At 35.9% G+C, this 27,206-nt stretch overlaps 1 protein-coding gene across 3 annotated transcripts in view; it reads right to left on the bottom strand.

The window, feature by feature from the left end:
- Positions 1 to 18,551, bottom strand: part of ABCB7 (ATP binding cassette subfamily B member 7) — a 129,239-nt gene extending 110,688 nt beyond the window's left edge. For all 3 annotated transcript variants that reach the window (XM_010347368.3, XM_010347367.3, XM_003936860.3), the window contains exon 1: positions 18,353 to 18,551. In XM_010347368.3, the coding sequence (XP_010345670.1) occupies positions 18,353 to 18,517 (165 nt within the window). In that variant the 5' untranslated portion in view covers positions 18,518 to 18,551. The remainder of the gene's footprint in view (positions 1 to 18,352) is intronic.
- Between the last annotated feature and the right edge of the window lie 8,655 nt (positions 18,552 to 27,206).

Raw genomic sequence — 27,206 nt, forward strand, 5'->3', positions numbered from 1 at the left:
AATTGCTGTAAAAAAAAAAAAAAAAGCATCTGACAAATTTCAACAACCTTTCATGATAAAAATGCTCAAAAAACTGCAAAGGAAACTACCTTAACATAATAAAGGCTATATATGAAAAGCCCACAGCTAACATCATATACAACAGTGAAAGACTGAAAGCTTTTCCTGTAAGATTAGAAATAAGGTAGGGACATCCACTCTTGCCACTTCTATTCAATATAGTATTGGCTGTCCTAGCCAGAGCAATTAGGCAAGAAAAAAATAAAAGACATTCAAATTGGACAGAAAGAAGTAAAATTATCTCTGTCTACAGGTAACACATTCCTATATGTAGAAAACCCTAAAGATTCCTCAAAGAAACTATGAGAACAAATGAATTCAGTAATGTTGCACAATATAAAATCAATGCTCAAAAATCAATTGTATTTGTATACACTAACAATGAATATTATAAAATAAAGAAAACAACCCCATTTACAATAGCATAAAAAATACTTAGAAATAAACTTAACCAAAGAGGAGAAAAACTTGTACAGTGAAAACTATAAAACACTGCTGAAAGAAACTGAAGAAGACACAAATAAACAGAAAGACATCCCGTGTTCATTTTATATTGTTGAACCATCCATATAACGCATAGTCATCCCTATCAAAATCCCAAAAGCTTTCTGTAGAAATAGAACAAAAAAAATCCTAAATTTCATATGGAATCTCAGGGTATCTCAAATAACCAAAATAATTGATATGGTTTGAATCTGTATCCCCACTAAATCTCATGTTAAATTGTAGTCCCTAATGTTGGAGGTGGGGCCTGGTGGAAGGTGGTTGGATCATGGGGTTGAATTTCTCATGAATGGTTTAGCACCATCTTTTTGGTGATGTTCTCATGATAGTGAGTGAATTCTTGCAAGATCTGGTTCTTCAAATGTATGCAGCACCACTGTCCTCATTCTCTCATGCCTACTCCAGCCATATGAAATGTGTGCTCCCCCTTCACCTTCCACCATAATTGTAAGTTTCCTCAGGCCTCTCCAGAAGCCAAGCTCATGCCAACATCATGCTTTCTATACAGCCCATTAAATTGTAAGCAAATTAAACATCTTTTCTTTATAAATTACCCAGTCTCAGGTATTTATTTATAGCAATGTGAAAACAGACTAATACAATAATCTTAAAAAAGAACAAAGTTGAAAGCCTCCCACTTCCTGATTTCAAAATATAACAAAGCTACAATCATCAAAACGATGTGATACTGGCAGAAAAATACACAAAACACTGGTACAGAAAAGAGAGTCCAGAAACAAACCCATGTGCATATATTGAAGTAATCTTGACAAGAGTGCCTAGATCACTCAATGGAGAAAGAAAAGTCTCTTCAACTAATTGTACTGGAAAAAAATGGATATCCACATGCAAAAGAATGAAGATGGACTCTTCTCTCACCTTACATACAAAAATTAACTCAAAGTGAATGAAAGACTAACAGTAAGACCTAAAACTATAAAACTTATAGAAGAAAACATATGGAAAAACTACATGACATTAAATTTGGCAATGACTTCTTGGATATGATACCAAAATCACAGGCAACAAAGGTAAAAGTAAACAAACGGGACTACATCCATCTTAAAATATTCTACACATCAAAGGAAACAGTCAAAAAAGTAGAAAGATAATCCATGGAAGAGAAGAAAATATTTAAAAATCATATATGTGATAATGAATTAATATCCAGAATATATCAAGAACTCCTACAGCAAAATACATAAAAAATTTCTCAATTTAAAAATGGGTCAAGGATTTGAATAGACATATCTCCAAATATATATAAATGGTTAATAAGCATATGAATAGATGCTCAAAGCCATTAGAGAAATCTATGCCAAAACCCAATCAGATACCACTTTGTGCCCATTAAGAAGGCTATTATCAAAAAAAAAAAAAAAAAAAAAAAAACCCAGAAAATAACAATAACAATAGTTAACAAGGATATGAAAAAATTGGAACCCCTATGTATGGCTTATAAGAATATAAAATGGTGCAGTGATTGTGGAAAACACTATGGTAGTTGCTGGAATAATTAAAGATAAGATTATCATATAATCTAGCCACTGCACTTCTGGGTATACATTCAAAAGAACTGAAAGCAGGACTCAACAGACATTTGTATGCCCATGTTAACAGCAGCATTATTCACAAGTCAAAATATGGAGGCAGCCTAAGTGTTCACAGACGTATAAATAAACAAAATGTATAAATGCATACCTTATTAAAGGAAAGAAATTCTGACACATGCTACAACATGGAGGAACCTAAGTGAAATACACTGGTCAAAAAAGGCCAACCATTTATATTCCACTTATATGAGGTACATGGAATAGTAAAATTCATTAACACAGAAAGCAGAATTCTGTTTGCTAAGGGCTGGGACAAAGGGACAATAAGGAGCTAGCAGTTAATCAATGCAAAGTATCAGTTTGGGAAGATGAAAAGTTCTGAACATAGACTGGGGAGATGGTTTCACAATAATGTGAATGTACTTAATGTCTCTGAGTTGTACACTTAAAAATAGTTAAAGAGGTAAATTTCATGTTATGTAAATTTAACCACAATACAATGAACAACAGAAATACCAACCCCCAAAATCTCAACAAACTGGAAAAGGGAAGAAAATAATTAAGATTCAAGTGAGATAAATGAAATAGAGAATAACAAAACAGAGAGAATCTAAGAAGCCAAAAGTTTGTTCTTTTGTTCTATCAACAAAATTGACAAATCTTCAGTGAAACTGACAAAAAGAGTGAAGACGCAAATAATTAAAATCAGAAGTGAAAGTAGGGACACTGCTACCAACCATAAAGGAAATAACAAGGATAAATAACCATATGGCAACAAAATTAGATAACCTAGATAAAATGGATGAATTCCTAGAATATAAATTACAAAATATAAGTCATTGGGTGTATACTTGGGAGTGGAATTGCAGGGTTACATGGTAATTCAAGAAGAAATCGAAAATCTGAACAAGAGACTGAATCTATAAAAAAAAATATTCCCAAAGAAAAGTCCTAAACACAGATGGCTTCACTACTAAACATTGGAAGAAATGAATTAAATCCTTCTCGAACTCTTCCAAAAAAATAGAAAATAAGGGAATACTTACCATTTCAGTCTATCAGGCTAGCATTACCCAGATACCAAAGCCAGATAAAGACATTAGAAGAAAACTATAAATCAATATCCCTTATACAGATGCAAAAATCCTCCACAAAATGCCAACAAACTGAAGCCAGAAGTAATATTAAAAGGATTATATACCATGACCAAGTGGGATTCGTTCTAGGAAGCAAGAGTGGTTTAATATAAGAAAATCAACCAGTATAATATTTCACATTATTCACATTAATAGATAGAAAAAAATAATACATGATTATCTCAATTTATGTAGCAAAAGCACCTGACAAACATAACACACTTTGTGCCAAAAAACACTCAGGAAACTAATATATATATATATTTTTTTTTCTTTTTTCCCCTCTTTTTCCTTTACAAAAATATGCTTGCCCTAGGAAACTACAAATATTAAAGAACATCCTTAGAATAATAAAAGGCATTTATGTAAAAACAACAGCTAACATCATAATAATGAAAGACTTAAGTGTTTCTTTTAAGATCAAGAAGAAGACATGGACAACTGCTTTCATTACTGCTATTCAGTACTGTAAAAGAAGTTCCAGTCAGAGCAATTATTCAAGAAGAAGAGGAAAAAGTAGATTCTGAGGCAGATCTTGGGGGAAAAAAAAGAGGAAAAAGCAAAAAAAATTGGAAGACTCACATTTCCCAATTTCAAAGCCTACCACAAAGCTACAATAATTGAAATGGTGTATTACTGAATAACAACAGATATTTATTTATTTATTATTTTTTGAGACAGAGTCTCACTCTTGTTGTCCAGGCTGGAGTGCAGTGGCACAATCTCAGCTCACTGCAACTTTCGCCTCCCAGGTTCAAGTGATTATCCTGCCTCAGCCTCCCAAGTAGCTGGGATTACAGGCATGCACCACCACACCTGGCTAATTTTGTATTTTTAGTAGAGATAGGAGTTCTCTGTGTTGGTCAGGCTGGTCTCAAACTTCCAACCTCAGGTGATCCACCTGCCTTGGCCTCCCAAAGTGCTGGGATTACAGGCGTGAGCCACCACATCCAGCCAACAACAGATATTTAGACCAAGAGAATAGAATTGAAGAATCCAGAAATATGCTTGTCGATTGATTCTTTTAGAGGGGTATCAAGACCGTTCTACTGAGGAAACACAAGCTCTTCAACAAATGGTGCTGGGGCAACTGGATATCCATGTGCAAAAGAATGAAGTTGGGCTCCTATCTGAAATCATATTAAAAAATTAACTCAAAATAGGTAAATGACCTAAATAGAGTTAAAACCATAAAGCTCTCAGATGAAAACATAGAGGGAAACCCTCATGACCTCAAATTTAATAATGCCAAACATATAAAACGATTATCAACATCATTGTCATTAGGAAAATGCAAATGAAAACCACAAGAAGGTACCACTTCACATCCACTAGGATGGCTATACTAAAAACTAATGACAAACAAACAAAAAAAAACAGAAAATAAGAAGTGTTACGACTGGGTGTGGTGGCCCATGACTGTAATCCCAGCATGTTGGGAGGCTGAGGCAGGCAGATCATGAGGTCAGGAGTTCAGACCAGCCTGGCCAACATGGCGTAACCCCACCTCTACTAAAAAAAATTTTTTTTTAAATTAGCTGGGCGTGGTGATGAGTGCCTGTAATCCCAGCTTCCCAGGAGGCCGAGGCAGGAGAAGCACTTGAACCTGGTAAGCAGAGTTTGCAGTGAGCCAAGATTGCGCCACTGGACTCCAGTATGGGTGACAGAGTGAGACTCCATCTCAAAAAAATAAAAAAGTGTTGTCAGGGATGTGGAGAAATTGGAAGCATCATACATTGTTGGTAGGGATACAAAATGGTTCAGCTGCTGTGGAAAACACTTGGCAGCTCCTCAATAAGTTAAATACAGAATCATCATGTACCTGCAGGACTAAATATGAAAAGAGAGAAAAAAAGAATTACCATATAACCCTGCAATTCCGCTCCCAGGTATATACTCAAGAGAATTAAAAAGCAAGCACTCAAAAAAACTACATGAACATGCTTGTTTATAATAGCACTATCCAAAATAGCCAAAAGGTTTAAAACAGCCCAAGTGTCCACACTAGATGAACGGGTTAAAAAACTGTGGTATAGGCTGAATGTGGTGACTCACACCTGTAATCACAACACTTAGGGAGGCCAAGGCAGGTAGATCACTTCAGGCCAGAAGTTCGAGACCAGCCTGGCTAACATAGTGAAACCCTGGCTCATACCTGTAATCCTAGCACTTTGGGAGGCCAAGGCGGGCAGACTGCTTTAAGTCAGGAGTTCGAGACCAGCCTGGCCAACATGGTGAAACCCCCATCTCTACTGAAAACACAACAATTAGCCAGGTGTGGTAGTGCATCCTTGTAATCCCAGCTACTTGGGAGGCTGAGGCGGGAGGACTGCTTGAACCCAGGAGGCAGAGGTTGCAGTGAGCCGAGATCATGCCAGTGCACTCCAGCCTGGGTGACAGAGCATGACTCCGCCTCAAAAAAAAAAAAAAAAAAAAAAAAAAAAAAAACCTGTGGTATATATATATATATGTGTTATTCAGTCAGAAAAAGGAATGAAGTATCAATACATGCTACAACGTGAATAAACCTATGAAACATTCTGTTAAGTGAAAGAAGCCAGATAGAAAAGGTCACTTTTGTATCTGCTCAACACATAAGGAGTTTTACTTTGGAATGATGAAAACATTTTGGAACTAGATAAGAGGTAGTGGTGCAGTAGGTTGCGAATTTACTAAATGTCACTGAGCTGTTCATTTTTAAATGGTTAATTTTACATTGTGTAAATTTCTTAATTATTTTTAAAAAGTAATCTATGACAGACAAAATTATATCAATGTCATTTAATCAGAAGTAACAAACGAAAAGTTAGACACACATTTCTGAAAATACAGAGTTTATCAAATAAAGCAATCCCAATTTTTTTCCATGAAAAACTACTTTAAAAGGTAATGCTCTCATTTCCTTTTAGATTACAGTCTCATAGGTCTTACGTGAAACACTGTTAACTGTAAAGCTTATCAAAGTTCATTCGCAAGGCCAGTAATTGCACTTAACTGGATATTGGTAGTTTACAGAACTTAAGAACTCATTATATTTTAAAATATTTAGTTCTCTATTAACCAGATCTTGGTTTCTAAATATTATTTTCCAATAAAAATCTGTATCTTTTATTGGGGGGTTCTTGGAGAAGGGGCTGATTTCAGGACCAGTGCAGTGAAAATATAGGATGAACCTGGAGCATTGTGTGGTGTCAAAAAGTAAAGAAATGCTTGGAAAAAAGATGAGGGCATGTCCAACCTAAGCTCCCAATGGCCCAAACATGGAACAATAGAGCAACAAAATACATAATTAATGTATTGGATTTTAACTCACAGAATATAACTAACATCTGTGAGTCCATCCTTATATAAATAAACAATTAAATGATAGAGGAGGGATATCTCTTCCCTACATAAAAATTCAAATTAACAAATGTAGAAAGAATGAGAGAAACAGAAAAACAGACAGTTGTCCCACAGTATCTGTGAGAGACTGGATCCAGGAACCCCTGTAGATACCAAAATCCAGATACTCAAGTCCCTTGTATAAAATGGCATAGTATTTACATATAACCTATGAACATCCTCCTGTATACCTTAAATCATCTCTAGATTACCTGTAGTACCTAATACAATGTAAATGCTAAGTAAATAGTTGTTAGACTGTATTGTTTTAGAATAAGGGAATAAACATCTGTAAATACTTAGTAGATGCCACAATCATTTTTTCTCCAAATAATTTAATCTGCAGTTGATTGAATCCAAGGATGTGGAGGATATGGAGGGCCACCTGTCATTAGGCAAACACCTAATAATTGTAGACAAGATCCACTGATGCATGCTAAAATTAGCTGCTGAAAATTTAGAAAGAACTATGATGTTTGCATACTTTCAAAGAATCTCCCCCCAAGGTGTTTTTAAATTAGCCTTTCCCCATTCGTACACCCGTTCAACAACTACCACAAGATTTCAATACTCATCTATAAATTCTTCATCTGCAAAGTCTTTCTTCACCTCCCTGGACTGAAGGTGGTTCCTCACCTCAGGGCTCACATAAAATCTTGCACAACGCTCTACAAAAGCATTTACCACACCTTAAATTATTGGTTTGCCTATCAGTTTTCTCCTCTAAACTGTGATTTCCTGGAGGTCAGGCTATGTCTCATTCATGACTATAGCCCCAGTACCTAGTAGAATGTCTGCCAAATGGCAGGTGCCCAATAAGTGTTTGTTAAAAGACTGGTAGCATGTTCCTTTTGTAAATATAGAGTATTAGGTGGTGATAAACTCTAGAAACAGAATATAGTTTTATTTTACTGTTTTTACATATATGTCAATATTCTAAGCTAGTAACATTTAGGAATTTGTTTCAAAGAGTTTTACAATAGGTTTAAGCAGATTTACTCTAGCTATTTATCAAAGCAAAAGATTATAGATGCACAAAGGACCCCGTTTCCCTATTAAAACTTAATGCTTTTAATATCACCCAAGTCACCTCTGGAATGCTTTGCTGCTTAGAAATTTCTTCCACTAGATACCCTAAATCATCTCTCTCAAGTTCAAAGTTCCACAAGTTTCTAGGGCAGGGGCAAAATGCCACCAGTCCCTTTGCTAAAACATACGAAGTGTCGCCTCTGCTCCAGTCCCCAACAAGTTCCTCATTTCCATCTGAGACCACCTCAACCTGCATTTCGTTGTCCATTATCATTATCAGCATTTTGGTCAAAGTTATTCAACAAGTCTCCAGAGAGTTCCAAATTTTCACACATTTTCCTGTCTTCTTCTGAGCCCTCCAAACTGTTCCAACCTCTGCCTGGTACCCAGTTCCAAAGTCACTTCCAAGTGACCATATTAGTCCATTTTAATGCTGCTGATAAAGACATACCCGAGACTGGAAAAAGAAAGAGGTTTAATGGACTTACAGTTCCATATAGCTGAGGAGGCTTCACAATCATGACAGAAGACAAGAAGGAGCAAGTCATGTCTTACATTTATGATGGCAGGCAGAGATAGCTTGTGCAGGGATACTCCCCTTTATAAAGCCATCAGATCTCATAAGACTTATTCACTATCATGAGAACAGCACAAGAAAGACCTGCCCCCATAATTCAATCACCTCCCACAACAGGTGAGAATTGTGGAAGTTATAATTCAAGATGAGATTTGGGTGGGGACATAGCCAAATCGTATCAGATGGGTAAGAAAAATTTTATTCAAATACCCAATTTTATAGTCTAAAAGCACTGAGACTGAGATAAAATAACTAAGATAAGGTAATACTCTCCTGCTTCAATACCCTGTCTTCTTTCCATGATACAAGACTACTTGGTGACAAATCTTGTCAACGCTACCTCATGACAGGCAGTGCAGGCACTTATCACTTCTCTCCTAGATTACTTTAATATTCTCTTAGTTGATGTCCCTATATCCAAGCCTTGCCTATTTCTAATCTATCCTTCAAACTGCACCCAGAACCACAGTCCTAAAACAAATTTGATAATGTCACTCCCTACTTTAACTTACTTTCTAGAATGGCTATGTCCAAGAGAACTTTCTGTGATGACAAAAATATTCTGTGTGGTGAAATATAATAGCTACTTAGCCACATGTGGCTATTGAGCACTTAAATTACGTCTAGTATGACTAAGTTACTAAATCTTTAATTTGACTTTAGTTGAAATTTAAATAGCTACATATGGCTAGTATCTACTGTATTTGGCATTAGAGCTCTAATCAACAGGGCATCATTTTTCTGATCCTGGTGAAAACCATTAAATAAATAAGTAGAACTAAGAAAAAGTAAAATTTTAAAGCATTTTGTAAACTAAAACACTGTAAAAATATTAGCTGATATTATTAAAAGTACAGGCTATACTGACCTATTAGCATAGCTGCTTTTTTTGGCTTTTCTGTATTTTCTAATCTTTCAGTAGTGAGTCTGTATTATTATCATAATGTTTTTAAATATAAAAACTTGATTTTGAAAAAACAAACCTAAGTATAAGTAGCTCTTTAATAGGCAGAATCAAATATGCAGAATATGTGTGTTACATAGAAAGAGTAGAAACCACTGAAATGAATAGGAAACACTGGGACTCAATGTCCAAAGAATCTCCCAATTCTGCAATGAGGTAACAACTAAAAACTGGTTACATTAAAAAGCAGGAAATACTTCCAGGAAAGCTTTATAAATGCATTAAAGACTTTTTTACTCTGGGGTGGGGTGCTGTTCATCTCAGATCTCAGTTACCTCTCTATGTCTCACAAGCAGGAGTGATTGCTCAGGTTTTGGGAGGATCTCCATGAACTACAAAGAAATTGAATTCCTGAACAGACAAATAATGAGTTCTTTACTTGAGGCAGTAATAAATAACCTACCAACCACAAAAAGCCCATGACCAGACAGATTCACACTGAATTCTACCAAATGTACAAAGAGCTAATACCATTTCTACTGAAACTATTCCAAAGAACTGAGGAGGAGGGACTCATCCCTAACTCATTCTATGAGGTCAGCATCATCCTCAGACCAAAACTTAGCAGAGATACAACACCAAAAAAACCTTCAGGCCAATATCCTTGATGGACAATGATGCAAAAGTCCTCAACAAAATACTGGCAAACCAAATCCATCAGCATATTAAAAAGCTTATCCACCACAATCAAGTAGGCTTTATCCCAGGGACGCAAGGTTGGTTCAACATACACAAATCAATAAATGTGATTCATCACATAAACAGAAGACAAAAACCACATGATTATGTTAATAGATACAGAAAAGGCTTTTGATAAAATTCAACATCTATTCATGTTAAAAACTCTCAATAAACTAGATATTGAATAAACATACCTCAAAATAATAAGAGCCATATGTGACAAACCCACAGCCAACATCATACTGAATGAGCAAAAGCTGGAAGCATTCCCCTGACAACAAGCACAAGACAAGGATATCCTCTCTCACCAATCCTATTCAACACAGCATTGGAAGTTGTGGCCAGGGCAATCAGGCAAGAGAAAGAAATAAAGGGCATTGAAATAGGAGGAGAGGAAGTCAAAATATCCCTGTTTGCAGATGACATGATCCTGTATAGAAAACTCCATAGTCTCAGCCCAAAAGCTTTTTAAGCTGATAAACAACTTCAGCAAAGTCTCAGGACACAAAATCAGTGTGCAAAAATCACTAGCATTGAGGCAAGCCTGGCTCTAACAAAACAAAACAAAAGACAAAAAAAATAATAATAAAAATAAAAATCACTAGCATTGCTATACACCAAAAATGGTCAAGCCAAACACCAATCAGGAACAAACTCCCATTTACAATTGCCACAGAAAAAATAAAATACCTAGGAATACAGCTAATTAGGGAGGTGAAAGATCTCTGCAAGAATTGCAAACAACTGCTCAAAGAAATCAGAGACAACACAAACAAATGGAAAAACATTTCATGCTCATGGATAGAAGAGTCATGGATAGGATAGTCAAAACGGCCATACTGCCCAAAGCAATTTATAGATTCAATGCTATTCCTGTTAAATTCCCACTGACATTGTTCACAGAGCTAGAAACAACTATTTTAAAATTCATATGGAACCAAAACAGAATCCCAATAGCCAAGGAAATCCTAAGCAAAATTGAATTGTGTACTCCCCGCCCCCACAAATTCATATGTTGAAGTCCTAACCTCCAGTACTTCAGAATGTGACTATATTTGGAGACAGGGCCTTTAAAAGAGGTAATTAAAATTCAACAAGGTCATTAGGGTGGGCCTTAGTCCAATATGACCAGTATACTTCTAAGAAGAAGATATCAGGACGCAGACACACACAGGGGAAAAGACCATGTGAAGACAGAGGTAGAAGATGGCCATCTATAAGATAAGGAGAGAGACCTCAGAAGAAATAACTCTAACAACATCTTCATTTTGGACTCCATGGGTTCCAGAATTGTGAGAAAATACATTTCTGTTGTATAAGCCACCCAACCTGTGGTGTTATGGCAACTGTAGCAGACAAGCACAAGTGCACATGCAGAGTTTTTAAGTCACTATAGTCAAAGTAGTTGAAGGAAGAATTCATACTTAGCAAATATTCATGTACTAAAAAATATGAATATATTATTACAATGATCTTATAGTATAAGTTACTCAAGATCAGTAAAAACAATTTGATAAGTAAACCAAAATTGAAGCCTCACCTTCTCTTTTTCTATATGCTTTGAAAAGCATAAGTTTAAAAGCTGCTCTCCCAAAACATCAGCACCTAAGAAACTACACCCTTAGGATGCAGTTTTTTCCTACTCTAATATCCTTTCTTCTCTGGATGTTGTAAAGAAAACTTAATCAGAGGAATAATGAACATGTCAAAATACAGTGTGCAGTTAAAATTTCTACAAGGAATAAACTTTTATATCTTATTCCTCAAAGAGTTTTATCCTGTAAGTCACTTTATCTTAGCAAATGATGCTCACAAATAAAGTAACTTGAAAATTTTAGGATCAAAAGTAGGTGTACTTTAGTTATTCAACTACAACTGACAACAATCAGTGATGCTACTCCATCATGGTACCATACGCCTAATGACAGAAATGTGACGGACAAACTTATGAGGCTGCCTTGAAGAAAGTTAGCTTTCAATTCCAAATGTATAGCAGTGAAGCAAATATTATGTTACACTTTTGTTTTGGTTATAGGGTTTAATCATTCATTTCACAATCAGAAGATTCTGATTGCCTACACATTTAACATATCATGCCTAGCTCTGTGGAAGATAAAAACAAAAAGATGTCTAGAATATATTAGCCTTTTAGGCTCATAAAATCTTATCTCCTCCACAAGATACATAACTACTTGTAGGAAATAGTGTTGTAAGAGTTCAGAGAAGGGAGAAAACAAAGTCTTATGAGCTTATCAAGAATGGTTTAAGGGAATGAACTGACCTTTGATCTAACATTTGAAAAACAGGCAGGAGTTAGAGAGAGGGCATTTCAGGCATAGGATGTGGCATAAATGAAAAAACAGACACAAAAAAACGCATGGTCCAAGGAACAGGGAGCAATACAGGATAATTGGAGGGACAAGGTATTTGTAGAGAAATAGTTTACAATATGGCTAACAACGTAGTTAGGTGGAAATTTTTAAGGCTAAGATGTAAAGCCCACTGAAGTTTATGCAGGAAAGTGATGGGATAAAAGTTATGCCTTAGGAAGAATAATCTAGATGTGCTGTATAGGATGAAATGAAAGGGCAAGTACCTGAAAGCCAAGAGAAAAGCCATGCATACAGTAATAAGGGCCTAAAACTAGGGCAGAAGTTAAGGGACTGAAAAAGACAGAAGAGGCCATTGCTACCACAAAGAAATGTTCACCTTCCTCACAGGATTACTGTGAAGACCAAATGACATTAAATAAAGACTTGAAAAGTATCTTTATTCAGTAGTGGCAAATCCTACAAGGGAGTCAAGAGAGCACAGATGAAGACTTCAGGGAGATGTATTTTAGGAAAGGAAGGAAAAAATCAAAACAACAAAAATATCACCTTTTGCAGGTAACTATGTATACCTGTTAAAATTACTAAAATCCTAAGTATTAAAAGACCTAATTTTGGTCAAGATTGAGCACCAATGAAAAAATGCTCACAAGTAAAAAGAAATAGAATTTAAAATTATCCCAATAATGCAAAACTTATGTACATTTAAGAACAGAGATTCAAAGGAAAAAGAAAAAATCATTTAACATGTGAGACTGTAGATACCTGTCTTAACGTTTTATTAGATATGGTTTTGTATAATTAAAATGGGGAAAATATAAAGCATAAGAATCATATGCAGAATGGGCAATTTTATCTCATTATATACCTTATTTTACAATATGGGAAAGAACATACTTTGATAAAGCAAAATCTTTAAGATAACACTGACAATAACAATATAACAATAAATGATATTAAATGTATAACAATAATTAAATTCTGTATTTATCATTTTACTGAAATTTTGATGTAAGTTTCCATTCTATTTCTACCACCCTGCCCAGTGACAAGTGCTCTTTATCTTGCCACTGGCTACTCACAAACCCCATTCGAAACCCACCAGCCAGCAATATTGTATTTATCAGGGATTCTTCACTGCAAGAGGGGATAGGTTTCTGATTCCCCTGAAATTGCATGCAAAATGAAGCATATATGTATGTGTATTTTCCTAGGAAGAAAAGCTATGGCTTTTATCAGATTCTCAAAGGGCCTCACGTTCTAAAAGAAAGTTTAGAACACATACAAAATTTTCTCCTCTTCCTAATCATCTTAACAACTAGTTAAAACCAATGTGTCAAGGACTTAGAGAATGTTATTTATTCAACTATCCCTGAATAAGGAATCCCCTGAATTCCTCTTCTCAAGCCCCAGTGCCATTTTTGACAAAGACCTTTATATTTCCATTCCTTATCATATACAGCCCAGGTAAGGTGTATCTTTATTTACAACTTTTATAGCATTGCTGCTGTTCTTCACCACCCCTTAGAATCCATTTCTACCTTCTTAAATGAATTCAGAACCTATCTTACTTTTTCTACCACACTACTTCCATTTTCCCAACACTAGCAAATACTAAACTCATCATTAAATTCATTTTTTCTAATCCTACTCTTAGATATACAAATATGACAAGAACAATACAAATTTGTCCCATCAAAAATTCATGTGAACTTAAACTTACTCTATGTTGCTCCTAAATACTATCACAAAGTAGAGGTACTATATACAAAGGGTTGGTCCTAAAGGATTTCAGTGAGGAAACAAGAGAGTTGCAAGAAACCTTAGAGATCTGCTAGTGAAATATTACTAGTTTACAGAACACGATGTCCAAAGGAACAAGTTATCTGCCCAAGATAATTAACAGTACAAACAGAGCTCAGGTGATGAAGTGTCCTGGTCCAGTGTTCACTCCACAATACCATGTTATGCCCTTTGTATAACAGTTAATTCATTATTTTTAACATTTAGAAATAAAAATCCTTTAAGTCATCTGTATTTTCTTTACAGTAAGGCTTACTACTACCTCAAGCCCTCTTAATAGTATTCAATATCATTCCTTCCAAGCTTGCTGGGTGAGAACAATGTAGGGGACAATTAAAAGCCTTATTGAAATCAAGATAGACTGTCACTCACTCACATGAAGAATTGGTTTGGTATGTCTTGCTCTTTCTTCTCAAAACCAAGTTGGCTGCTTCCTAATAGCTAATATTTTTCTAATGACAGTAAATTATGGTTTAAAAATTTTAAAAGTCTTTCTTGGTCTCCTAATAAAAGGACTATGCTTTTAAGGTTTGTGTCCCCCCAAAATTCCTATACTGAAATTTAATTACCAATGTGATGGTATTAAAAAGTGTGGCCATTGGGAGGTGATTAGGATAGGAGAGTTGAGCTCTCATAAAAAGAATCAGTCCCCTTATAAGAGAGGCCAAAGAGCTGCCTTGCCTATTCTACCATGTGAGGACACAGCTAAAAACCACTGCCTATGAACCAAGTGTCTAGTGAGGGCTTGTCTGGTGAGCAAGACCTCACCAGACACTAAATGTGTCAGCACCTTAATCTGTGAGAAATAAACTGCTCTTGTTTATAAGTCATGTAGCTTCTGGTATTTTGTTATACCAGCCCAAACAGACTAAGATAGACTATTAGTTTAAGAAATTATTTCTCATATGCACATTAAATCCCTCTTCCTGCAAATGAAGTCCACATCTTTATATAATAACTGAAAGTTCCAAGTAAGTTTAGGTATCACTGAACTACAAATAACCCCTTCAGTTACTTTTATTTTTTGAGACAGAGTCTCACTTTGTTACCCAGGCTGGAGTGCAGTGGCATGATCTCAGCTCACTGCAACCTCTGCCTCCTGGTTTCAAGCAATTCTCCTGTCTCAGCCTGCTGAGTAGCTGGAATTACAGGTGCACATCACCATGCCCAGCTACTTTTTGTATGTTTAGTGGAGACAGTATGGTATTACAAAATAATTATTGAATTTACACCTTAGGATAATCATTAGTATATAGTGTAATATTAAAGCTGAAAGGAACCTAAAAGCAGTGTTATGAAACAATATTAGTGGGTTGGATTAGCACTTTTTAGATGAAATTCAGTAGAATATAAAAGAAAATAGCAGAGCTTTTTACATCTTAAGTGTAAAAAAAAAAAAAATAGCAGTACTTTGTACATATAGTGATATTGGTCAGGTCTCGAACTCTTGACCTCAGGTGATCTACCCACCTCGGCCTCCCAAAGTGCTGCGATTACAGGTGTGAGCAACTATGCCAGGCCCCTTAAGGTATTTTAAGTGTCACTAAATCACCTCTCACCCTTTTCAGTTCCATGATATAATCCACTTAAAGACATCCTTATTTCTCCTCTAAGTTCTGTTTTTTATTCTTACAGTACATTTTGATTGTGTTGAGTAATCACCATAGTTTCTTCATATGCATCTTATATTGTGAAATTTAAATATAAACTAGAACCTCTAAAAAGTAGAGTAGGAGGATTATTTGTCTAGTGTTATTATTATATTCCTACTTCAGTTAATATGAAAGCCAGGAGTAAAGTATTTTAACTTTTATCTACTTGCTTAACTATTAGCAGCCAATGGTGGAAGAGTGGGAAGATGGAATTTGCTACTGGAAGAAATTAAAGCTCCCATTCTTTGTCCATGAGGTCAGAACCAACAAATGAAAACAAAACAGTACCTATCCAAAAGAACTACCATATTCCACAGCCCAGCATATACCAAGGGAGAAATACATTTTACAATGAATTCCAGTAATCACATACATGTGGGATTATATATATGTGTGTATGTGTTTGTGTGTACACACACATAAATGTGCATAAAACAACACTTAAGATGTAAAAAGCACTGCTATTTTCTTTATATTCTACTGAATTTCATCTAAAAAGTGCTAATCCAACCAATATTATTTCATAACACTGCTCTGAGGTTCCTTTCAGCTCTACTATTATGCTATATACTAATGATTATCCTTAAAGTATACATTTAATAATTATTTCGTAATCTTAATCACAAGTCATGAATTTCCAAGTACCTCAGGTTAGCTCAGCTTCTACTTTGAAAACTTTATAATCATTCCTTCCTCACCCTGTTAAATTCACGTTTTAAAAAAGGATGGCAAGAGTTCCATGCCTTTAAGAAACAGAAAACAAAAGTAACATCTTTCCCTTGTTTTTCACACTGAGGAAATGGTAACCAAAGGAAATGGTTAAGATGTAAAGGACAGAGTGGAAGAAGGAAGTCGTGGACATAATGCTCTTGGAAAGAGAGAAAGCTAAATATGTATTGCTATTGCCACCACTGAAATTCCTAATAACTTTTCCTTTTCCCTCTTCCCCCATTCTTCCAGCTTAAGAAAGTCCTACAAATTTTATCTTAACTTCATCTGCTTTATTGGAGAACTATAGAACAAAAACCATTCCCAAGAGATCACATGTTACAAACTTTCAACCAAAAATACTTTAAAAACATTAATAAAATCATCTGGATTTGCTTCTCTAGCCTAATCTTCTGCTATTTCCTATCTTGAATGCCTCACTACAGTGTAAACTATGTGCAGTTCTACAAAAGTTCCATGCTCTCTCTGACCTGTGGGCCTTTGCACATGCTATTCCTTTTTTAACTGACAAACTTCTAATTTTTCAGTTCTTGCCTTAGATATCAGTTATTCAAGGCAATCTTCCCTACCTTAAGATTAGACTTAGTGCCCCTCATATGTACTCTCCCATACCTTGTACCTTCCCCATTATTAGACATTTCCACTATATTTTAATTGCCTATTAATTTATATATTTCTGACTAGATTTTAAGTTCTTTAAAGATGGGGCTTATATTTTGTTTTGTTTGTTCCTGTAGAGGTATTCAATAACTACCGAATGAATTATAAATCTCATTCCATCAGGCTTCCACATGCTTAGTGTCATTCTCTATTCTCCCTGTTCAGAATAGTCTTCCCAGTTGTATCACCAGCATGAAATACTCTCATAATCTGGTCCTTAATTATCACTATTTCCTCTGGATGCCTATATCCTTTACTGCACATACTATTCATTTGCTCATTAACCCACCATTGTGTTTTTCAGTTATTTTTGTAATGCATAGATGCAGTCTCCTTAACTAAACTGTACAATCCTTGATGGCACAACTGTATGTCTTTCTTAGTATCCTATTATCTAGCACAGGGCTATGTACAAGGTAGACGTCAAATATTTGTAGATGAAGAATCAAAATGTAAGCAGTAGTTTCTCATACAAAGCTGACAATATTTTAAAGTGCTACTGATAAATAAGTGATGACAAACCTCTTGTCAATACATAGAAAATAAAAAGATATACTTTAGTACAGTTAAGTACCAATAATTTTTTTAAAAACCGTTCCTGAGAGGTAATAATGAACTCAAATATTAAGAGGCACTACAACCATAGCTGTATTCATAAGTTAAGGATCCCTATGGCTTCCAAAATGACCTATGCACAGAGAACATCACTGTATTTTTCAGATCTAGGACAATCATATTTATATACGAATTTAAGGCAGTCTATGTTTTGGAAAGATAGTTATGGTTCTGGCCTATCAGGGAGCACGCCTGTCAGCAAGGGAGTTACTGACACCACTTGTTTATAGATAGCTTGCTCTCATTACAGTGCTCTCCGAACTGCTAATTCCAACTGAGTGAAATCTGAACCACAGATAAACGGGTCCCAAATTCTATTACCAATTGGTGAAAATAACCCAGTCTTCCTCGTATTTAGAAAGATAAGCAGGCTGGGAATGGTGTCTACCCCATCTCTTAATGTGGGGGAAAAACCGTGACTACTACGAGAGGGTCCAGCGCTCCAGGTGTTCTCTGCCCAGAACCTCCTGCCCCGTTTCCCTTTGCTGAACCCAAAGGTTTTCTTCTTCATCGTTTCTTCAAATTACTGACGTTAATTTCATTCACTTATTGCTGCTCCGTGTTAGCCATGACTTTCTGCTTGGTGCTCTCTCTGCCCCGAGGTCACGAGGGCAACTTTTTCTCTATAGGTCCCCTTGTCCTTCACCCTATTTTTCAGTGTCAATGGCATCTCACCTGGTAGGCTCGAGCAGTCACCAAGGCGCCGAGTTGTAACCTCCATTGCAGACCTGGGCCGCTAACAGAAACTAAAGGCCGTATCAGAATCGCGGAGTGTCGGCGCTTTTCGAAAGCAGCCGCCGCGGCCGCCCAACGCCAAGAATGCATCGCGAGCAGCGCCATCTTGAGCGAGGAAAGAGGAACCGAGAGAAGAGGATTATGGGACACTGGCGGACTGAATTCGACTATCTTAATTGTCTCTCTTCTCGTTTTCCCAGGGCCCCAGACCGGAAATGGATTCTGTTTGACGATTCGTAGGTATTCGCGCAGCCTCTTCCCTCTCACCCCCCACCCCCAGGCTGAGCTTTGATTGTTTTCCTTACACAACCGGGAATATTGGAGTAACACTCTCTTTTTCTCTTTTCCTGGAAGTTGCCAGATGAAATACAGGATGCCTACCTAGTTAAGTTTCAGTTTCACATAAACAACGAATCATTTCTTCGTTACGTGTGCCCCACATATTGTATCTACTAAATCTGTCAACCTCATCTTTGTCTGTCATTCTCTTACCCCCTCCAACTCAATGCCACGCTTCCGTCTCTCCATTTTCCCTATGCATATTCTTATCTCCACTCTCCTCTGAATTAAGGAAAGATTAAACTACAGACGTTAATTTCCCCTGGGAGGAGGTTTCAATGTGAAATTTACTCTTTCCGTCCTGTAAGCACTTTTACTTTGCTGATTGTTCTCTGTTGCACAAACCTTGGGGCGGTTTTGCTTTGATCTGTTTCTCTTGGAACAGTCACAGACACACACACACACACACACACACACACTACAGACATCTTTACTAATTTTGTCACCCTTTCTAGCCCTTTGCTTTGGTTTTTGCAGCGTCCCTAATTATTGAAAAATCGCTAGGTTGGCTGAAGGGTGGTAAAGTGAAATGTATGGAGAGAAGTCCATGTTTAAAGACAGGTTTATGTTATTTTGCCACCACTATCATCAAACAAAATGTCAAAATATGTTTACAGCCATCTAGGAAACTACATTTCCAGTTGTAAATGTTACCTGAAACCCCAGAGACAATAATGCAGTTGGAATTTTATATTCATTACTGCATCTTTCAACTTTTCACACAAAAGAGACAATTATGAACTTCTTAGGAAGAGGTACTTTGGACAAGTAAGTCTGATAAAGAAAACTAGAAATAAATAGCCCATGCAGTTAGCGCCTGGGATTCATATTACACTCCCAGATGTCCAGGAAAGGGGATACTTGAGCTAGTTATTTAAAGAAAAATAGAATTGAAGTTGAAGAGGTTGACTGGAATTACATGTAAAGAAGAGGACATGTGACAAGCAAGAAGGCATAAGAAAACATTTTCAGGTTCAAGAGTCTATGGAGTTTGGGAAAGTAGTAGGAGATTAACCTGAGTGAACAGAGACCTGATGGTAAAGGGCCTTCTATTTCATTCTGAGAAGTTAATACTTTATCCTATAGCCAGTGAAGAGTTTTAATAAAAAGAGTAACATGATCAGATTTATATATCCATTGAGCCACTCTGGCTTAAGTGAGAAGGTTGGACTGGACAAAGTTCGTATTGAAGTCATGAAGTTAATGCAATAGTTCAGTCATAAAATAAAGGCCTGAACCTGGCAGTAGCAGTGGCAGTAGATAGATTACAGGGCTATTAGGAGATGGAATTGGTAAGATTTAGTGACTAATGGGATGTTTCTAGCTTATTATTGTATTTTGACAGTAGATCAGTAATGGTCTCTTATTAATGACTATATTGTCAAATAGATATTTATTCAGCATCTATTCTATGTTAGCTACAGTATACATTAGAGAAACTCTAGACTCTACTACTAAGATTTATTTTAGGCCTGAATATTGCCACTGAAACTTACTACCCAGTTGTGAAGTCTTTGAATGGAGCCGAAGTTTTTTTTTTTTTTTTCCAAAAGTAGTGCTCATCGTAAGCCATCTCTTTTGATCAAAAAATGTGAATAACATTGGAATACCCAAATAGTTACTCTACAGTGAGCTAGAGTGAGGCAAATATTTATTTGCAAAATAAGCCAAAGAAAATTTCCCGGGCACCCAGAGATAGAACGTGAAGCATAGTAAGAGTTGCACACTGCTGGGGAAGAGTAGCAACAAAAAGGCCAACTCAGCCTGTAAGAACTTGACACATAACTGTCTGAAATAAATTAAAGAGACAGAGGTATACACAATAAAAGCTGCTATAAAAAAACTGCTACAACCGCAGATCACATGATAGCACTTTATGTAGGCAATAATTATACTTAAATGTGTATGGTATTTTGTAATTTACAATTTGCTTTGTCATACCTACTTCATTTAGTCTGCACATCAGCCATGGAAGATAGATATTATTTTTTAATATTCCCATATTTATGAGGAAACCACAGCTAAGAAAGGTTGTGACTAGGTCAGAGGCCACAGAGCTAATGGGATGAAGACCAAACCTAAGTTTTATGACTCCAAACACAGTGCTCTTTTCACTTAATAACACCTGAAATGTGGAAGAAACACTTGAGCTATTTAAGAAGGCCTCAGTGGTCTTCTGTTTCTAAAAAATGCCAGAACTTATTCTCAACTTAGGACCTTTCCACTTGCTTTTCCCTTCTACCTGGAATATCTTTCCTGTAGATTTTTAAATGACGTTTGCCATTCAGGTCTCAAAACAAATGTCACCTGCTTAGAGAAGTTTTCCAAGAGAACCTTATCTAAAGAGGCCACCCCCGTCCCTGCCACTCTGTATCACATTGCCTTATGTTATTTCCCTTAAAATCTTGCTATTCGAATGTGATCCATGGACCACTAGCATTGGCATTACTTAAGAGGTTGTTAGAAATGCAAAATCTTTTCTAGCTATTTTGAACTATACAATAAATTATTGCTAACTATAGTCACCTACCCTACTGTACTATAGGACACTAGATCTTATTCCTTCTGACTATATTTTTGTACCAATTAACCAACCTCTTTTCTTTGCCCCCTCCCTACTGCCCTTCACCTTCTGATAACCACTATTCTACCTTCTACCTCCATGAGATCCACTTTTTTAGCTCCCATGTATGAGTGAGAACGTGTGGTATTTGTCTTTTTGCACTTGGCTTATTTCACTTAGCATGATGACCTCCAGTTCCATCAATGTTGCTGCAAATGACAGGATGTCATTATTTTATGGCTGAACAATATTTTATTGTGTATATGTACCACATTTGGAAGAAAGAGAACATTCCCAACATAAAGAAAAGCTAAATGTTTCTTTATTACTTTGTTGTATATATTGTTTATGATATAATATGCATGTATCAAAATATCACATGTACTTCAACAATATGTACAATTATTACACAGCAATAAAAAAAGAAATGCAGAATCTCAGGCCCAATGCCAGATCTAAAGATTCAAAATCTGAATTTTAATTAGAATGCCTCGGGTTGTTCATATGCATGTTCAAGTTTCAGAGGCACTTCTAGAGCACCTATCACTTTCTGAAACTAACTTCTTTGTTTTTCACGTGCTTTTAATATTTGGATATATTTAGTCGTAACTGAAAATCACAAAGAAAAATATAATCACCATGTACCTATAACCCAACTTAGTCATAGCTTAATATTTTACTATATTTGCCTTTGATCTTTTTTCTTTTTCCTTTTTTTTTTTTTTTTTTTTTGAGACAGAGTCTTGCTCTGTCACCCAGGCTAGAGTGCAGTGGCATGATCTTGGCTCACTGCAACCTCCAACTCTTGGGTTCAAGAAATTCTCCTGCCTCAGCCTGCCGAGTAGCTGGGACTACAGGCGTATGCCACTGCACCTAACTAGTTGTTTTGTATTTTTAATAGAGATAGGGCTTCACCTTGTTAGCCAGGATGGTCTCAATCTCATGACCTCGTGATCCACCCACCTTGACCTCCCAAAGTGCTGGGATTACAAGCATGAGCCACCATGCCCGGCTTGCCTTAGCTCTTAAAAATAACTTAGTTGAAGATCCCTGCATTTCCCTTATTTAATCCTAGTCTCTTTATCTTTGTGGATTTATTTCTGTTTCATTATTTTATGCTGTTATGGTGGAACCTGTAAAGAAAAGGTAATAAATAGATTTCATTAATCCACTGTGATTATCTGGATGTCCTACATATTTTATGAGGCTCATATAAACTTAATACCATACATGAACAAGGACCATACACGAAAATTATAGGTCAATCTTGGTTATTAGCATAAATGAAAAACTTTTTTAGAATAGTAGGCTCAACATGTTTAATGACAATATACCTCTTATTTCTGGTTTTAATTTGTCTTGACAGAATGCATCCTTTAGTGATTCTTTTACTGAAGTTCTGTACATAGTAACTTGGAATCTTGAAGTTCCTAAAGATATCTTTATTTCATCCTCATTTTGCATAATAGTTCAGCTGAGTATCAAGCTTTAGGGTGATAGATTACTGAATTAAATTTCCATGGAAATAAATAATACATTTTCCTGTCATTACATAATCTGTTCTTCTTTTTGTTTCTTTTGGTGGTCAGAGTCCTTGTACACTTTGTAATTTTTTGTTATACATTTCTTCTTTAAGAGGTTTTTTGTTATAATTTCTTTCCTAAGAATTCTGCACATACATTGGGTTATAGAAATGCCACTACAAGACAGTTTTGTGTTTGCTTCTACAGTGTTCGTACAGAATTTACCAGTTTGAGACCAGTTTTTACTCTTTATTTTTTTGAGATTTGGTTTTCCATGCCATATATGTAGTATGTGTGTGGACCCTGCACCCATGCACAGTGCGGACTTTTCATGGAGGATCGGCAACTGAGAACAGATTTATTGCTTTCAGGACCACATTCCCAGGCTAAGGATCAGAGTTTTTCTAGTACTTCTTTTTGCAGGACTCCCAAATCCAGCTCACTATCTACAAATTGGATCTGTGGCCTACTACCCATTTCAGTAGGGCATGAAAACTCAAGCCACACGAGAGTGAAAAAGGATTTGACTACATAGGAGCATGGGAGAATGATTTAACTGTTCTTTATCTTCATTGTGATGGTTGTTAAACAACTGTATGCATTTTTAAAACTTGCAGAACTGTATACTAAAATAGTGATTTTACTTTATTACCTTAATTTATAAAAGAAAAAAAAAGTACCCCAGACTTTGTCTTACATCTGATTTATCTATGGGTCATTGGTCTTCAACTCTGTTCTGGCTGTGATTTTCCCCTTTGTTACTAACCTCTAGACATTTCCTTTGTTTGCTTTCAAGCTCAACTATGCATTTTTTAGAAACCATGGGGCTTTTTGTTGCTATTTTTATCCAACTTGTCTGTGTTTAGAGTCTGTAGGGTAGTGTCTCTTACATCTTATCAGTTAACCCTCTTGTCTCTATTGCATACCTCTTAACCTGGTATTTACACTTTAAAAAAATGCAGCCCAAAATTATCCTTCCCCCAAAATAAGATGAATTTCATAAACATGTTTCTATCAGTGTTATTCACAATAGCAACTTTTTCTGTTGTTTTGTTTATTTATTTTTTAAAGACAGAGTCTCGCTCTTGTCACTCAGGCTGGAGTCCAGTGTTGCAATCACAGCTTACTGCAGCCTCAAACTCCTGGACTCAAGGAATCCTCCTGCTTCCACCTCCCAAGTAGCTAGGACTAAGGTACTACCACCATGCCTGACATATAAAAAAAAAAAAAAAATTTAAGATAGGGTTTCGCTATGTTTCCCAGGCTGGTCTCAAACTCCAAGCCTCAAGTGATCCTCTGGCCTCAGCCTCCCTAATAGCTGAGATTTACCGGCATGAGCCACCATGACCAGTGGAACTTTTGAAATAATTCCAAATATTTTAAAAGCAGTTCAATGAAATACCTCAACAGCCATTACATGAAAAGTATATGTATGGATTTGCATTGATACTGTATATGTGAAAGTATATATGAAATAATGTTGAATAAAGCAGAAACAAATATATATACATTTATGCATATGTATATGTAAACACACACACATACATATTTATTACTATTGAGATTTTAGAACATTCCATAAAATAAGTAGTTGATTTAAAGTTATATTTATCTGCCATGTATGTACCTATGCAACAATCTTGCTTGTTCTTCACATGTACCCCCAAACCTAAGACGCAATTATATATATATATACACATATATATATACATATATATATACACATATATATATACATATATATATACACATATATATATATACATATATATATACACATATATATATACATATATATATATACACATATATACATATATATATACACATATATATACACATATATATACATATATATACACATATATACATATATACACATATATATACATATATATACACATATATATACATATATATACACATATATATATACATATATATATACACATATATATATGTGTATATATATAAAATATTTATCACTTTTTCCCCTTTTTTGCAGGCACTGTTTATTGGGCATTTATTCTATTTTAAGCACTGCACTGCACTGCATTGTATGCTTTAGGTTGTCTCATCGAATTCAATCCACTCAACACATGTAAAGAGTGGGTTCTGTTACAATCCCCACCTTACTAATGAGGAAGAGGAAGCTCAGGGCTTGCCCAAGTAGTTTGGAAATGGTAGAGATGATATAAAAATCCAGAAGGTCTGATTCTAGAGCCCATGCTCCTTATCACCATGCCATAGAGGGTTTTAATAATAGTTGTTTTTATAAAAATTAAATTTAAAAAATTAATGTACAGTTTTAGTTATTTTGTAACTTAATAAGTATTTAGAGATTTTAGTTAATTTTAATGCTTAACCTCTAGGGAAAAAAATCTTTTACAAAATTGTAAGTAAGCTGGTTTATTTGCATATAATGCAAAATAATATATTAAACCTTATAAATAATAATAACATATTAATTGTTGAGTGCTTTATCTGTAACAGGTAGTTACTACTGCTTTACATACCTGATTATATAATCCTCTCAAATATTGTATGAGGTAGGTAATATTATAATTGCCTTTTTTTTCCTGCTGATGTAACCTGAGACTTACAGACATTAAAGAACTTTCCCAAGATTGCTTACCTAGTAAACAATGGAGTCAAAACTCAAACCTAAACCTGACACGACAGTCTATGCTGCCAACCTATTCTGCTTTTTCTTATATGTGTCAATGTCACCTGTAGAATTTAGGGGGCATGCCAAATCTGTTTCACTGTCTAATAGTGTGGGCAATCCTATGTATTATAAATCAGTGAGCCAGCTTTATTTCAATAAAGAATAATCTTCTGGGAACTTTGTTGGAGTGCAGGACCCCATGTAGATGGCACAATAAGAATCATCTCATTTTGAAGACTATGTATACCCTTGCTCCAAAAGCCATCAAGTGTATCCCTTAGAAATATTTCTAGGTATACTCTAATTTCAAGTCTCTTGAAGACCTATCTTGCCCGCTGTTTTAAAGCTCCATGTTTTTACTGTAGTGTGAAGGATCCAGTGAACTGTGAAAACATGTCTTTTTATTTCTGTGGCATGTAGACCCATGATAAAGCTTAAGATTAATAACTCAGTGTGATGTTTTTAAGTTCTCATAGCTCACTTCAAAGTTTTCATCTTAAACTGTTCCAGTCGCAATTTCAGATGACCTAAAAGACATTGAAGTGGGGTGAAAGAATGAGAATGATAAAAATTAGACAGTTATCTGGAAAATTATTTTAATGAGGTGGGTTACAAATGGGTTGATAGGCTTGAGTGTGATACCACTTTTTAATAGGCTAAGCCTGATGAGGGTTCATGTCTCACTATTAATGCAGTATCACTAAGATCCCTCTGGCTATAAAAACTCATAATTATGTGATGTCTTACTAACCTGAATCATTATTTACTTTATGTTTGAGGGAGCCTTTCTGGCAGAATCAGATTTTTTAAAAGATCTATTGTGGCTGGGCGCGGTGGCTCAAGCCTGTAATCCCAGCACTTTGGGAGGCCGAGGCGGGTGGATCACGAGGTCAAGAGATCGAGACCAGCCTGGTCAACATGGTGAAACCCCGTCTCTACTAAAAATACAAAAAATTAGCTGGGCATGGTGGCGTGTGCCTGTAATCCCAGCTACTCAGGAGGCTGAGGCAGGAGAATTGCCTGAACCCAGGAGGCGGAGTTTGCGGTGAGCCGAGATCGTGCCATTGCACTCCAGCCTGGGTTAACAAGAGCGAAACTCCGTCTAAAAAAAAAAAAAAAAAAAAAAAAAAAAAAAAAAAAAAAAAAAGATCTATTGTTACCCAGGTAACTGCAATAATTATGGCAATATTAATAATTACAGAGAAGGAAGGAAACTCAGGTACATGGAGACAATACTGAATGGTATGATGCAAAAGCATCAGCATGATATTGTACTGATTTCACGTTGCCGCATAACAAATTACTACAAACTTTCTGGCTAAAAACAACATGCATTTATTATCTCACTATTTCTCTGGGTCAGAAATCTAGATACAGATGAGTTACATTCTTTGCTCAAGGTTTTACTGAGATAAAAATCAAGGTGTCATCCAGGGCTGCAGTCTCATCTGAGACTTGGGATACCTCTCTCAAAGTCACTGATTGCCTGAAAAACTCACTTCCTTACAATTATAGGACTGAAATCCTTGTTTATTTTGCTGGCTATTGGCTGAGGACTTCTCTGTAGAGGCTGCCTCAGATCTTTGCCACCTTTTATAGGTAATTAACAGCATGATTGGTTGCTTCTCCAAGGACTAAAAGAGAATCTCTTTGGTTTTGAATCTTTCTTTCGAGAAAGGACAGAACCCTCTTTTAAAGGGC

The sequence above is a fragment of the Saimiri boliviensis genome, chromosome X, assembly GCF_048565385.1.
Source record: "Saimiri boliviensis isolate mSaiBol1 chromosome X, mSaiBol1.pri, whole genome shotgun sequence".
Lineage (NCBI taxonomy): Eukaryota > Metazoa > Chordata > Mammalia > Primates > Cebidae > Saimiri > Saimiri boliviensis.